The following is a 16,042-nucleotide window of genomic DNA, read 5'->3' as shown; positions in this document are numbered from 1 at the left end:
AACCTTTCTATTATAAAAGCAGTGATGGAGCATGAGAACATAATCTACTGAGTATTCCCTACACCTGACCCCAGAGCTGGCACTATTAAATGAGGAAGTGCCTAAGCAGGAGAAATGCATCTGCCTCCTGTCCACATCCCTCAGTCCAGAGGCACTTGCTCAGCCCAGGCTGGCCACCTTCCAACTCAGGGCCAATTCACCACTAACAGTGCTTTTACAATTTCCCCCCATCATATTCCTTGGGGGAGGCAAGAGAGAACTTGCACTATAGTCTAAGAACTTGGCTTTCCTAGTTAGAAACTGATCTCAGAAACCATGCCGCCGAAGCATTACTTCCTGATGATAGACAGATATGTTCACCGCTCCTTAGCTATTTCTACTGTGTGACCCACTCCTCAGTATCACACATGCCAAAACTAAACTAATTTTGTAATATTTTCCCGTGAGCTTCCTTATGCTTTCTTCCATAATTAGAAATTGAGCTAATAAAGTAGTCCCCTGAGCATATTAACAGGGCGTAATAATAGCTTGATATATTATGATTGTTACCCCAACCCTTACCAGCAGGGGGAGCTTCCATTTTCTCAAATAACAGGACATCCAAGCCAAAGAAATGAAATCAAAGTGGTGGAATTTCAATTGACCAGACAGGCCACTTGGGAAGAGAATGGGAGGCAAGGATGCCTTCTTGATGCTTGTCTATAAGCAACCATAGTTTAGTCATGTAGTCATTCATTCATCAAACATTTATTAAGTGACTTCTATGAATCAAGCCCTGTGGGCTCTGGGATAAAAAAAGCAATCATCGTTCTGACCTTAAGAAATGAGCTTCCTAGAGGAGAGAGACATAAATAAATACAAAATTGTCTCGTACGTTGTCTACTCATAAAGTCAACCTCACATAGTTCTGTACTAAGGTACTTAAAGTACCAAGCATTCAGTTGGGCACATTCAGCAGATGTTCAAAAGTATTTGTGAATAATTGATTGATGGAACATAATATAAAATAAAAAGAGATATTTCAAAGAGCTTACCATCAGAAAGGTTAAGCTATGCATACACCAGCTCCACAGACCTATGTTATGACAAAACTTTAATGAGATGACTATGGAAGGACAGAGGTGTATTAAGCATTAATCCATTCCAATGGAGGGCATGGTGGGTCTGTTAATTAAGACAGGAAAACAGAGGGGTTCCTGGGTGGCTCAGTCAGTTGAGTGTCCAACTCTTAATTTCGGCTCAGGTCATGATCACATGGTCGTAAGATCGAGCCCTGCATCCCTCAGGCTCCATGCTCAGCAGGGAGTCTGACTTGAGATTTTGTCTCTCTTCTTCTCCCGCCCCTCCCCCTCCTTGCGTGCACACTCTCTCAAATAAATAAATAAATCTTAAAAAAAAAAAAAAGACAGGAAAACAGAGACAACAGAGGGCCTTGACCCAGTAGCTTGAACCCAGAAGTGAAATAGGAAGGGAGACACTAAATTAAAGTGCCCATACACAAAGAAGCACAATGTCAAGGGCCAGACGGAAAGAGTGATTCCCTTTTCATGGTGTCCAGCATAACCAGCAAAAATTCAGCACACTGACCTGCATCATTCCCTACGAGGACTCCTTGCTCACAAGCCACACCAAATGTATATGGTTTGCAGTGGCACTGACATTGGGTCCCCTCAACGGTGGCAATGCCACCATTTTGACAAGGTCGGCAATGGCAGGGGTCAAATTCATCCAGATATTCCTCAAGCGCTTGCCTCAGGTATAGTCTTTTCACGGAGGCACAGGGTACTTCTTTTACCAGCTCATACAAAGGTGTCAGCTATACAGATAAAGACATCATGGTCAATAATCAGGGTTTTAGGCAAGAACACTTTTCTTCTGGCATTTAGGATCAATCCCCATTAAAATAAAATGAAAAGCCACTCATGTTAATTCCAATTGTTTCTTGTTCAAACAAAAAGAAAGCAATTCACTTTCTTTGCAAGGCAAAAGGAAAAATAGGAATAAATAAGTAAGAAGTATTTTGCATAAAATTTTTCAAAACCAACAGGACATCCATTTTCTAGTTATTGAAAGATTATTTTGAAGGCAGTACATTTCCACCCTTGCAGAGGACAGAAGAAAAGGAAATACATTTAAATTACAGTGAAGAAGCAAGTGCAAATAAATTTACAATTAAATACCCTGACTCTAAGAGACTTAACATGTCTCTTAATGGAGACCGTGACTATTTTTCCCTGAAGAAGTTTAAAACAGATAGATAGGGCAACCCTCTCGGGTCCCCTCCCTCTTTGGGAGCTTTGCATTCTATCATTCAATAAGCTTTACTCTCGCTCAATAAACCTTGTTTTGCTGCCCCCCCAAAAATAAAATATAAATAATAAAAATAAAACAGATAGGCATTATTGTTCTGTGTTGAATACGTCTAGTGAAAAGCAACTTGGAGACCCTAGATGTGCTGGCTAAGCTTTAACAATCTGCTCTCCTAAGAGCAAAAATGCTCTGATTTGTAGCATTTGCCAGTTTCTGCAGTATAAGAACTCTCCCCATGGCCAATCTCAGGTTGCCACTGGAATGCCAATGACCGTGGAATTGGGAAGACATAGGCACCACTGGCTCTTGTGAAGGTCTGAGTTGGTGGCAGCACATCACTGCAAGGATGAGGATAACTCAAAAACTCAGCCACATCTCCCTCCATCTCGGCCCGAGCTCTCTTACACCGCATCATGAAAGAACAGACTGCATGGCCTCGCGTGGACATACACTGATAGTGAGTTAGCACAGCTACCTATGATAGTTACAGTCCGATGTGGAGAAGAGCAGAGGTGAGAATGAGAAGGAATGTCTGTTTCTCCCTAATCAACAATTTCGAATTTTTCAAGATTTGTTATGGGGCTCTGGTATTGAAAATAGGTCATTGTGAATATCGATGGTGGCACTTCAGGATAAGACCTGCTGGGAAAACTACCCTCCTCCCTTCACCCTTATTCCGAGGCAAGTGGGTGCATGTGGTGTTAGGAGGGTACTCAAGGAGCTATTGTGATTTGGGGGGTTGTAAAATGTATCCAAGTTTCACCTGGGACATTGCTTGATTCCCATGACAGTGAACAGATCAGAGAATCAGTTCTGCTACAGCATTTGTTTTGAAAATGTGAGTTTGTTGCATTGAGACAGATGTATTAGGGAACACTATGATCGTATCGCAAATTTTGCGTGTTCTTATGTACAATTTCATCCACAAGAAAAACCAGGTGAAATCAGAAAAGTGGACACAACCCAAGATAGGATTGCACAAAACGCACACATACAAACACACACTTCAGACATCATCAGGGTCACTGCCTGTACTAACCTTCACCCATCCACATCTGGGGCTACAGCTGTCTGTCCTCTGGTAGCTCTCCTTCTAACGCTTCACAATCATTCAGAAGCTCCAACCCTCCCATCACCCAGCAAGCTTCAAGTCTTTTTCTAGGAATTGTGCCACCTTAATGTAGTAGCTGCATTTCTTAACAATTTAACACATAGAAACCCATGCTATTGTTTTTACTGATGTCTGTCTTTTTTTTTTAAATGAGTTATCACAGATAAGTTTTTGAGTTTGGTGTCCTTAACCCCATTTTCCCCATAAGTCAGGTGGTCTTTACTGTGCAATTCTGCCTAGTTCTCGGATTTTTAGAAGCACATATGTTGCATTATAAAAGAACTGTGTCAATAAAACATCCTAAAATTCGGCCAGACAAATTTGTTCTATCTTAATGTACACGTCTCCAAGAGCCTACATGCCATGGCCAGAGGAAGAAAGGTAATCTGATGGGACACTAGACAAGCCTAAATGCTTTCCTCTTGCAAGAATCTATAATTCTCTGAATAAGAGACCAAGGAAAACATAATCAAATTTTGGTCAAAAGCTTAATATGCAAATTTCGTTATTAATTTCTCTTGGTATTTACAAGACATTTAACCTTTACAATTGAATTATGGACATAGAAGATAATGAAGCTTCTGTTTATTATTATGTATGCATTCATTTCACTATACAAAACATAATTGTGATACAGAAAATGCTAATCACAGCTGTCTCTGTTTAACCACCTTGATTTAATCTCATTTTCCCAGTGCGAAGAAACATGCCTGCTTTGTGCTGCTTTCAACAGAGCAGGACATACCTTTTGTTTTATGACTTGGGGAAGACCAGTCACAGATTCTGCCCAGGAGGAATATCGCTGTTTGTTTCCAGCAGGATTGTCCAGCTCCAGGAAACTGAGACCAGACACGAAGCCTGAACCTCCCCCCCTGACAAACGGGTCCCCTCGCAGCACGTTGAGCTGAGTTCCTACACAAGGAGAAATCAAATCAAGTAAGTCAGGATGCACAAACGAAACGAAAAGGAGAACATGAAAGTGAAAAGTCTATCAAGCACTAAAACACAACCCATCCAACTTTATGACGTTCGGGAAAAGGAAGAACTATAGCGACAGTAAAAAGATCAGTGATTGTCAGCAGTGGTGGGTGAGAGAAATAAATAGGTGGAGCACGGAGGATTTTTAGAGCAGTGAAAATGCACTGTATGATCCTATATGGTGGATACAGAGCATTAGACATCCGTCCAAACCCACAGAATGTACAACACCAAGGCTGAACTTGAACGTAACTGTGGACTGTGGGTGATCATGATGTGTCAATGCAGGTTCATCAATTGGAACAAACATTCCACTATGGTGGGGAATGCTGATCGTGGGGAGGCCTCAGTTTCTGACAGGAGTATATGGAAACCCTGTCCTTTTTGCTCAATTGTGCTGTAAACCTAAAACTACTCTTTAAAAAAAATGTCTATTAAAAGAAAAGAGAAGGGACGCTTGGCTGGCTCAGTCGGTGGAGCATCCAACTCTTGGCTCTGGCTGAGGTCATGATCTCAGCGTTGTGGGATCAAGCCCCGCATTAAGCTCGGGATTCTCTGGCTCCCTTGCCCTCCGCCCCTCCCCCTGCTTGTGCATGCACAGGAACACACATGCTCGTTCTCTCTCTCTCTCAAATAAATAAATAAAATCTTTTAAAAAATAAAATCTTAAAAAAAAGAAAATCATAATCATTACCTGAAAGTAGATGATTTTAGGGAATTATTGTTCATATTCTTAATGTTCTTGGTATAATAAGAGCATTACGTTATATAGGAGGCTGTATTCCTTCTTAGAAAATATATGCATAAATTTTGGGATGAAGCATCATGAAATTTACTTCCAAATGGTTCAAGTACAATTATAAATATTTTAAATATATAATATTTATATATTGTTGAATAATCCACATTATAAATATTATATGTCCATTATATACAGGAAAATGTCATAATAATCGTTACATAGAGGAGGTGGGTTTATGGGTATTTATTACTATGTTCTTTCTGTTTGTTTGAAATTTTTCATAATAAAATGGGGGGAGTTCATTGCATCTGGAATACTAACAATAAGCAAAAAAGCTATTAATTAACAGGCATACATTAACACATGAAGAGTGTTCTAAGCAGTGAATATTAATTGAATTCTTTTCCACATTTATGTGCCCTATAATTTCAGGAATCTTTTTGTCTCCATTTGTGGTTGATTTTTACACTGGTCATGATTGGAAATTCCTCTCTTGCAGACCGGATTTGGGGTGATTTTCAGTTCACTTCTTTTAACTAAATTTTGCAATTTCATAAAATTTTCATAAAATTTTTCAAATTCAAAAACTGTACATTTATCAGAAATTATTAAAGCCTGATGTTTTTAATAAATTACCAAGTATTTCCTCATCTTCATCATTAGCTCTGTTTTTAATATGCAAACAGTCTCCCTTTGAAGGCAGCGTGTCACAACATCCAGTCCCTGCAGGACCTGACTCCAAACCACCTGGAATGACTACACATTTCTGGGCTCCAAGATGTATGAGAGAACAGCTGGGAGGAAAGCCCTGGAATCAGCATTTTAACAAGCTTCCTCAGATTATCTCGGTGTATACTAAAGTTGGAGAAATCACGGGCTTCACTGGCAGACCTTTTTACGAATTACAGATTCTAAGAAATCAGTTTTAATTTTATTTTTAAGCCTGTAGCCTCTGCGTCCACACCTCAGTGAGCTCCCTGCTCCAGCTGGCAATCTGTCTTCCCCTAGACAATCAGCCTGGTGCGACAATGAGGAGCCCCGACTGTGAAGCCAAATGTCATGCCCTTGAATCTCATGTCTGACACTTACCAACTGCGATCTTGGGCAACCTTTCCGTGACTCAGTGTCCCTGTCTGTATAATGGGAATATGAATAATACCTAACTCTTAGATAGGAAGAATATGTTGGCTAATTTTTGTAAATCACTTAAAAGTGTGCTGGGCACATAGTAAACACTATGTGTTTGCTAAACACAAAATAAAATAAAATCAGTGAGCAGCTTCCAGTTGCTCATGTTACTGAGCTTCCCAAAGCTCCCACTCTCATTTCTATTTCCAGATCACTATATTTCCCTTTCTTTCAAAAACCTGTCCTCCTCCTTTGTCATGTCAGCTCCATGAAGACAGGCATTCTCTTGGGCATGCCACCGCTTGTACCCCAACGCCTAGAACAAATTCCACCCAGGCCCCAGAAACAGTTGATGAATGAAGGAGGTGAATGAGTAAATAAACCTGGTTTCACTCCTCTGTCTCCCTCCTTCCTGCAGTCATCTGCCAGCATCCCAAGAATCCCCACTTCCTCGGTAAGAACTCTGACACCTGAGTCAGTCTTCACCTTTGCCCCAATTTCTGCCACCACCCTGGGAGAACTTAAGCTCTAGTACCACTCAGTCCATTGCTACCACACTAAGAATCTCTTCATTGTAAGGCCAGTAAGTTGAAATCACCAAATTCAATGAAGAGTCAGTCTCCAGTCCTTCTCTTATTTAGCTTCTCTCTAGAATTTCTCTGTTTATCTCTCCTTCTCCTTTACTTTTAATATCACTGATCTTTTCAGGTTCATTTTTTTTCCTGTTTTTCTTAATTTTTTTCTTCTTTTTTGGTTAAGTGGGGTCTATGCCCAACGTGGGGCTCAAACTCAATGACCCTGAAATCAAGAGTCGCATGTTCTACCAACCGAGCCAGCCAGGCACTTCTTTCCTGGTTCTTATCCTATCAGTTTATCCTTTCTCAGTCCCTCTTCTTTCTCTACAATGTTCTTTGTAATCTTTCATTTAGTCACTCCCTGTATTAAATCCTTTAACGGCACCCCTTGTCATCAGAATGAAATCCCAATTCCTGAACATGGCATCTAGATACAATCTAAATCAGTTTATTTTTCCAGTTCCTTTTTCAATCACTCAAAGAATAGCACACCACCTTCCCCACTCCCTCTCCCACCAGCACCAGCACCAGCAGCAGCATGCACCAAAAAGTGCACTGAGCATCCATGTCAGAGTGGAACTGAATCTTCTCCTGCTGGTGTCCTTTTTCTAAGCTTGATTGCCAGCAGTCATCATAGGGGACAAAGGTAGGATACACTGAGGACACATTTACAGTGCACAGAGATAACCAGTGAACTTCCCACTCTGCATGATGTCTCACTGCCATGACATATGAAAGAGAGATCAGAGGCAAACATAACCAAATACATAAAAAACATAAAATAGAACACCTGTTAAAATCTCAAAGGCCCTTGGAGGCCAGGAATTAGCCACAAGAGAGAGGGATGGAGATTAAGTTTGTAAAGCAAATTGCCCCTTTCTTATTTACCTGAATCTGATTTTAAGGCCTCTTCCAGCTTTTGGCATTTGCCCTTTGATGATGTAAAGAAAAATTTGAAACTTGAGGAAGCACATCTCTTCAGATCTGCTGAACCAAGACCTGAGGGAAAAGTTGTAAAGGTGCTTAATTTTTGCATTTGTTAAAAAACTCCTTTTGAGATGCAGCCAGGTGTGAGAATGGAGATAAGAGGTTATGTCCTACTATTGAGCTCAAGAGCTCTAGAAGGGTCAAGGGTCAGAAAAAGGAATATTTGATATTTGTTATTAAACAAAATAATCATACATGTATATATCTAGGAATGAAGCATCATGTGTCTGAAACTTACTTTCAAATGCAAATTTTGGCTCCTATTAGCTTTGACCAGAAAGGGGAGAAGACTGGGATGATTTCTACATGAAACAGCGGAAGGAACAGAAACTGAACACCCCAAAGAGTGATATCTTTGGCCCATCCACAGTCAGCTGCTCAAGCATACAGCAAATCAATAAAAGTAGGCATGTAATCGTCCCCATCCACCTGCTGGAAACCCCAAACTGGGTTCTGGTTCTACAGTAATTAATTCCTAAAACCCGAGGTCTACTGCTTTAATCTCTCTATTTTAATATCTTTACCATCTCTGGTTTCCAACATTTCCCTCTCATGACTCATAACCTTAGAATGTAACAATTTCTATCCATTATCAAATAGAGTTTTGCCAATGCATTTTTTAAGAAGGATAGAAAATAATAAAGTGTGAAAATATATTTTTCTCATATAATTTTGCTAACTCTACTATAATAATCTCAATATTTCTTAAAGAACAGTTGGGGGCATATATTATTATAACTCAGCAGTTTTAATTATATTTCCATTAGAACTTTTAGGAAGAACAGAAACTGCTCAAGAGTAAAATTTTTACTCAAAAAAAATACTTTGACCAACTTGGAAAGCTTTAAAAAAGTTCTCTCCATTTCTTTAAATACTAAGGAAAAAAGTGGGGGGAACAGTGAAACTGAATTTAGGTTAAGCCATTGCTGGACTAATTTTCCAAAGAAACATTGCCTTTGTTGTTGCTACAAAAAACAAAAACAAAACAAACAAACAAAAAACCTGTGTTTGTACATTCATTTCTAACCAGGGAAGTTAGAAAAGTTCAAATTCTGGCTAAATCTTAATTGGTAAAAATTAAGCTCAATGGAAAAAAAAATAAGGCAATAGAAACATAGAAAAATATTGTAGTTCAGCCACAAGGGAAGGAAGGTTACAAGATCTCCCCTGAATCTCATGTAATAAGTCTTACTCTCCTCCACGGTTGTAAAGAGGCTTGACTGAAGAGAAAGACCCTAAAGAGGTGATTTGGATGGAGAAGGATTTGTGAATATCAACTTAACAAAGTTGGGAAGGAGAAGGTTTGACTTAGAATATTAGTAAACCAGAGCCAAAAGGTCTTTGGAGAGAAGGAATGGACACTGAGACATCACCCTCTCCCCTCCCGCACTGGGACAGCTGGCGAGGACTCTCCTCTATGAGGTCAAAAAAATCATAAACTCAGTGGTGTGCACTGGTTCTAACAAAAATCAGGCAATTCTAGCAACAACATAGCATAAGGAAAAAGCTCAGCTGACTTTGGAGCCAGTTAGACCTCCTTACAATCTATATGCCCTAGGATGAATCTTATCATAGCACTGAGTCGCCGTTTCTCAGTCTGTAAGACAGGAATTGTAGTGGCCCCCTCACTGGGTAGCAGTGAGGATCATTGCTAACATATGTAACTTGCCTGTTGTAAGAAAGGCCTCTGATAGGGCGCCTGGGTGGCTCAGTCGGTTAAGCTATTGCCTTCGGCTCAGGTCATGATCCTGGAGTCCCGGGATCGAGTCCCGCATCGGGCTCCCTGCTCGGCGGGGAGTCTGCTTCTCCCTCTGACCCTAACCCCTCTCATGTGCTCTCTCTCATTCTCTCTCTCTCAAATAAATAAATAAAATCTTAAAAAAAAAAAAAAAGAAAGAAAGAAAGAAAGGCCTCTGATAAATTTAAGCTATTGTTACAAGAATTATGTAGTAAGCAAACTTGTGATATCCAGAGCAGATTTTCTTAAAGGAATGTGAGTGGTAATAACAGAGGTAAACAAAATACTTCTTTAAAACATTTTGATTTCTGAAATATAATTCCTCATTAGCTTTTCCTTGAAGAATATTACTTAAGCTGAGAAATGGATAAGGTTAAAAAGTATTCCAAAAACCCAATCAACACCCTCTGAGGATAGCCAATGATGATGACTATCTCACGTTTCAGGGTACTATCCAAAAGAGTAGGCTGGCTTTTCTTAGAGCCTAAAAATTTTGAGTAGAATATAATGGATTCTTGCCATTTTGGATTCCTTTGTAATTTAATCTCTATTTGTCACATTTTAAAGCTCTGAAAGTTTAAGCTAACTACATGTTATTTCCCCCATTAAAATTCCTACAATGCTTGTATTTAATAATTTTTTAATACTTTACCATTGTTTTTGATTTTTTCTGAGTCCACATAAAATAGAACTTTGTACTCTCCTCCTAGGGACCCAGACTGCAGATAATGTGTCCCATACTGGTCGATTAATCTTCGGTAGGCACTGTAGTCATACAGAGAGGGAAGGAAGGAGAGTTCCTTCCAGAATGGCTCCGCAAGTTGTAAAAATTCCGGATTGTTATTGACAAACTGAGCCACTTCCACGGTGTTCTGGACAACCAACAAATGATGACTCTATGGAAAGAAGAGAGCATAAAAAGAGTTTTAGGTTGGTGATAAAAAGGCAGTGGAATTAGTTTGCTGCCCAGTGTCTCCATCAGCTGCCACCCCCAACCAGACTATATGAATTTCTATTTTTGATGCTTGATGAGGTCTTTTCTGGGTCCACTCACTTGACGCAGTCTATGGGATTTTTGGAATCCCAAACAGGAATAATATCTGAGTGATAACATGGTAATTTCTTGCATATATGACATTTAAAATCTCAAAACCAAGGAGTTATGCCCTTCCCAACTAGAAAAAAAGAGAATCAGCTCCGTTAACTGCTAAACAATTTCACAAATAAGTATGTAAAATAGTATGACCCTAGGGTGTACACAATGACTTATAGGTAAGGTGACCATATAAATTATATTCCATACTGGGGTCCCTCACTTCATAATGAGGCGTTTTTCTATTTTAAGGTCATGAACCTAGAGTGCTGTATTAGTTGCAGGTGTACTATATAGTGAACCAACAATTCCATACATCACCCAGTCCTCATCACAACAAATGCACTTTTTCATCCCCATCTCCTATTTCACCCATCCCTCCACCCAGCTCCCCCCTGGTAATCACCAGTTTGTTCTCTATAATTAAGAGTCTGCTTTTTGGTTTGTCTCTTTTTTGTTGTTGTTCATTCATTTTCTTAATCCTACATATGAGTGAAATCATATGGCATTTGTCTTTCTCTGATTTATTTCATTTAACATCATACTCTCTGGATCTATCCATGTTGTTGCAAATGGCAACATTTCATTCTTCTTTCTGGCTGAGTAATATTCCATTGTATAAATATGCCACATCTTCTGTATCCATTTGTCTATCCATAGACGCTTGGGCTGCTTCCATAATTCGGCTATTGTAAATAATGCTGCCATAAACATAGGGGCATCTCTCTTTTTGGATTAGTGTTTGTATTCTTTGGGTAAGTACCCAGTAGTGGATACAATGAGGTCTTTGAACACTTCCTAAGCACCTTGTAATGATGTCCAAGACAGATCTACCTTATACCAAATCCTCACTTCTGTGAACAATGTAGTATAAAAATAATAAATGTTTATATAACTCCTATCTCCACAGTCAGCTTCTTAGTCATGAAACAAGCAAAACCACTATTCCTTTATACTTCCTGTGATTTATTAATCAAGTTACTGACTTCAAGAATGAGATGAAATATGCAGATTTAGAATGATGGTCAGCATGAAAACTTCTTCAGCAGGGTGTGCATCAGCCAGTGCAATCTCTCACAACTGTTCAGCTTGCCCAAGGTAAAAGTTTTAGTATCTCAAAACAACAAAGTATCTAAAAATAAGGCTTTTAACTTCCTCAGACAAAAATTTGGGTATTTCAAAAGTAATAAAGTGTTCCAAAATCTTTTAGTTTTATGCACCTTCTAAGTGTTAGTGTTTAGGAAGCACATACTAATTGGATTTTTTAAACTGTATATAACATTTATATAACCATGTATAGTAATCATGAATTAGAAATTTAAGAAAATTTTAACTAGTAGATCTGAAAGTAATGTTTTTTTAAGATTTTCAAATAAGGGGGCGCCTGGGTGGCTCAGTCGTTAAGCGTCTGCCTTCGGCTCAGGTCATGATCCCAGGGTCCTGGGATCGAGTGCCCCATCGGGCTCCCTGCTTGGCGGGGAGCCTGCTTCTCCCTCTCCCTCTGCCTACAGCTCTCTCTCTCTCTCTCTCTGTCTGTCAAATAAATAAATAAAATCTTAAAGAAAAAGTATAGAGGCGCCTGGCTGGCTCAGTCAGTGGAGCACATAACTCTTAATCTCAGCGTCCTGAGTTCGAGCTCCACATTGGGTATGGAGCTTACTTAAAAAAAAAGAAGAAAAAAAAAGAAAAGAAAAAGTATAAATAAATATATTATCCAAGAGAACTAACAAGACACAATCTTACCTTTTAAAGAAATATATTACATTGTCCCTTTGAAGAGGATATTATTACCCTAATTTAAAAAAGAAAGCTGATCTGTTTGGTAAATACACTTTTGTTAATGTTAGAAATATTTAAGCAGTAAAATATGGAAAAGTCAACTAATATTTCATACTAACCTTTTTCTTGTGGATTTCACTGGTATGTGAAGTATGAGTAGATGAAGAAGATGATGAAGATCTGAAAAAGGAGCTTTTCCTACTAGATGATGTATGTTCTGCCGAGGTAAGCTTTACATAAGACCAGCTACTGTTGTAAAATTCATAATTAAAATCATTATTTATTTTCACCTATAAAGAAAATGAAAAATTTTTTTGCTGTAACCAAATTAAGGCCTTGGATATAACCAAAAATCTTTTGCCATGGATCCTTTAACGTGGATACTTTCTTCAAACAGTCTTCTCCAAAAAGACAAAGCTCTTCATTGACACAAAATGACTGTGGCTCTCATTACAACCGGGCCCATATGAGTATAAGGAATAGAGTCCATTCTACAACCACTCTTAGTTAAGAAGGAGACATGGTGTCAATAATGGCAATTCCAAGTAATTCACAGAACACATCTGTGTACAAACATCTCCCACTTTCTTTTAATGTCAACAGTTAACCCAGAAGTCAGCAAATCAACAGAATTACACTAACAGAGAACTGAAAAGCCCTTGGTTCTTGATTTTTCAGCTAAAAGAGGGGAACAGAGATGCAATTTTTTTTCCTTATGAGCGAGGGTAGAAGAAAAGGCCATCCCAAAGGAATTTTGAGGCAGACAACAGGATAGTCACATGTGGCTAACAGGGAAGGGAGAGCCCCAGCACTGACAAAGAAGACAATCATTTATTTATCCCTTCCTTATTTTATCCTAGATCAAGTGTCAAAATAAAATGTCCATGGGGGCTGGCATGTAATATAAATGTTGGAGGCATCCCGTGGAAGGCAGGGTGATGAAGTGAACACACACACTGTTGAAAAGGGACACCAACACTCAAATCCATCATACAGTTACCATATGTAACTACAAGTTCTAGCATTGACAGATTATCTGTTTTCAAGAAAAGAGAAAAATCTGAAATCTTGACACAAAGATCTCCAGACTTTTTTTAAATTGTGGGCAATTAATTTGCTAAAAAATGTCAAGCACCATGAAAATAAAACAAGACACACAAGCTGACTCCCTCTCTCAGTGTCTGCTCTGCATAAATAGTCAAATCAGTAACTGTCCTTCCACAAGCATTTGTGTTCTTAGCATATAGCCATACACATCTGTGTTTGAGATCAAAGTATAAATAAGCACAGGGAACATTAAACTGATGGATATGATACACTTTAAACACAAACCTAAGAAGAATGAAAATGACAGAATACCATGTAGCCATTTTAAATGATGCCTATGAAGAAAAATATTCATGTTAAATGAGAAAGTGGGTATAAATGTGATAATCCTGTTCATTACAACCATACAAGTATATTCCCCAGTCAAAAAAAGACTAGAAAGAAATTCAGGGGTGCCTGGGTGGCTCAGTCAGGTAAGTGTCTGACTCTTGATCTCAGCTCAGGTCATGGTCTCAGGGTTGTGAGTTCAAGCCCCACCTTGGGCTCCATGCTGGGCATGGAGTCTACTTAAAAAAAAAAAAAAAAGAAGAAGAAGAAGAAGAGACTAGAAAAAAATTCATCAAAATGCCAGAAAATATTGTATTACTTTTATCACTGCCCATGTTAAAAATTATGCATGCATGCTAAGAACATGCCAGAAGACAAGAAAAGATAGATTTACTCATATCTTTTGTTAGAGCATTATTTTCATTACATTATGAAATTGGTTTGTTTAAAAGTCAAAGGCAAAAATTCAGCTCAGACTGAGATGGAGAATATATGTATTATTATTGACTAGAAAGAGGACATTAATAAGAATGCCATCAGAGATTTCTGCAACCACTAGATAGTGTTTCGGTCCTATTTGGTTTTAGATCGACACAAATTTACTTTTTATCTCTCTTAAGAAAGAGAAGTTATCTATCTTCCTTTCAATGCAAGAAAAAAAAAGCCTATTTTCCCTCATCTTCAAATCTGCAATTCAAGTACTTGATTAATGCAAATAAGCCTCTTTAGCTGCTTTAGTTCAGCATCTCCTCACTCTCATCTACTCTACACAGAGCTGCAAGAGTCATCTTTTTCAAGGTAATGTGATCTTCTTAAATGACCCTTAATTGACTTAAATGACCTAAAATGACTCTCTCCATCCAACTTAGACTCACCCAGACTGATCCCTCCTCTGAAATCACAAATTCAAACATCCTACATCCTGCCACCTCTTACTCGTTTGACTCTCATTCTATTATCACCAGAGCCATTATTCAACTTTATAGACACAAGTTCCTCTACTTGGCTTCCCTTCTCTCTCTCTATCAGCACCTTCATTTTTTCACTTCCTTCCTTTTCAGATAGACCTCATGGTTCATGACTTCAACCAGTCTCTCGCCAATGACCTTAACTCCCTTGCCTAGATCTGCTCTGCCATCATGTTTGCCTGGCAGAATTCCAGCCCCGGTTCAATGCTCGCAGCCAAGCTGCTTAGCACTATGATAGAAAAATCACACAGCTAACCGATCAGTACCATTGTAAGTCCACTCATGATTTCCAGTCTCAGGGGAACCCTCAAAGCAGTGCAGCAGCCCTATATTTCCATTCTCTTTCTCTCCCATTCTCTACAGTATCTATTTCAAAGGTTCTGCACCTACCTCAGTCCCTCAATCTTAGAACCACTTCCCTCACTCTCAGAAAATGACCTTAACCTCTTTCTTTCCAAACATTCCCATTATCAGACATGAGAGCTCCTAAACTTCTGGCTAACAAATCCACAAATGTATTTACATTTCTTCACTTCCTTTCCTCCACAGGTGTCCTTCCTCCATCTAAAGCTAATTTCTGTCTCATCTCTATTGCATTCCCTCCCACCACTTCTAAGGATTTATTAAATTGATTGCTTACTCCCTCTCCCACAGCTTCAATTTTTCATTCTCTACTGGCTCATTCCTATCAAATGTATGTATATTCTAACCCCACCTAAGTAGAGTGTACTGCAAGGGCTCTGCACACACACTTCTTGGGTTCAGAGTCCATATTTGTTATCTATTAACTTTATGATTGTGGGTAAACTCTTCAGCATTTTTTGTCTTGAGTTTCCTCAACTGTAAAATAGAAATGACAGTACCCACATTTTTAGATTATTACAGAGAAAAGAAGGGGGCACCTGGGTGGCTCAGTTGGTTAAGCATCTGCCTTCAGCTAAGGTCATGATCCCAGGGTCCTGGGATCGAGTCCCACATCGGGCTCCCTGCTCTGCTGGAAGCCTGCTTCTCCCTCTCCCTCTGCTCCTCCCGCTGCTGTGCTCTCTCACCCTCGCTCTCTCTCTGTCAAATAAATAAATAAAGTATTTTTTAAAAAAGAAAAGAAGGGAAAAGAAAAGAAAAGATCCGGGGTGCCTGGGTAGCTCAGTCGGCTAAGCGTCCGACTCCTGATTTCAGCTCAGGTCATGATCTCAGGGTGGTGAGATCAAACCCCACACTGAGCTCCATGCTCAGCAGGGAATCTGCTTGAGATTCTCTCC

General features: G+C 39.2%; 1 protein-coding gene across 1 annotated transcript in view; it reads right to left on the bottom strand.

Annotated features, from left to right (window-relative positions):
* The window catches only part of LOC118006559 (complement component C7), a 57,589-nt gene that overhangs the window by 26,670 nt on the left and 14,877 nt on the right, over window positions 1-16,042 (bottom strand). The window contains exons 7-11 of the mRNA XM_034999270.1: window positions 12,561-12,731; window positions 10,222-10,465; window positions 7,733-7,843; window positions 4,167-4,333; window positions 1,588-1,816 (exon numbers count right to left, since the gene is read on the bottom strand). Coding sequence (XP_034855161.1) covers window positions 1,588-1,816; window positions 4,167-4,333; window positions 7,733-7,843; window positions 10,222-10,465; window positions 12,561-12,731 — 922 coding nt within the window. The remainder of the gene's footprint in view (window positions 1-1,587; window positions 1,817-4,166; window positions 4,334-7,732; window positions 7,844-10,221; window positions 10,466-12,560; window positions 12,732-16,042) is intronic.

The sequence above is a fragment of the Mirounga leonina genome, unplaced genomic scaffold, assembly GCF_011800145.1.
Source record: "Mirounga leonina isolate KUSES-001 unplaced genomic scaffold, KU_Mleo_1.0 Mir_97, whole genome shotgun sequence".
Lineage (NCBI taxonomy): Eukaryota > Metazoa > Chordata > Mammalia > Carnivora > Phocidae > Mirounga > Mirounga leonina.
Note: the sequence above shows the minus strand (reverse complement) of the source record. Positions and strands in the feature narration are given on the sequence as shown.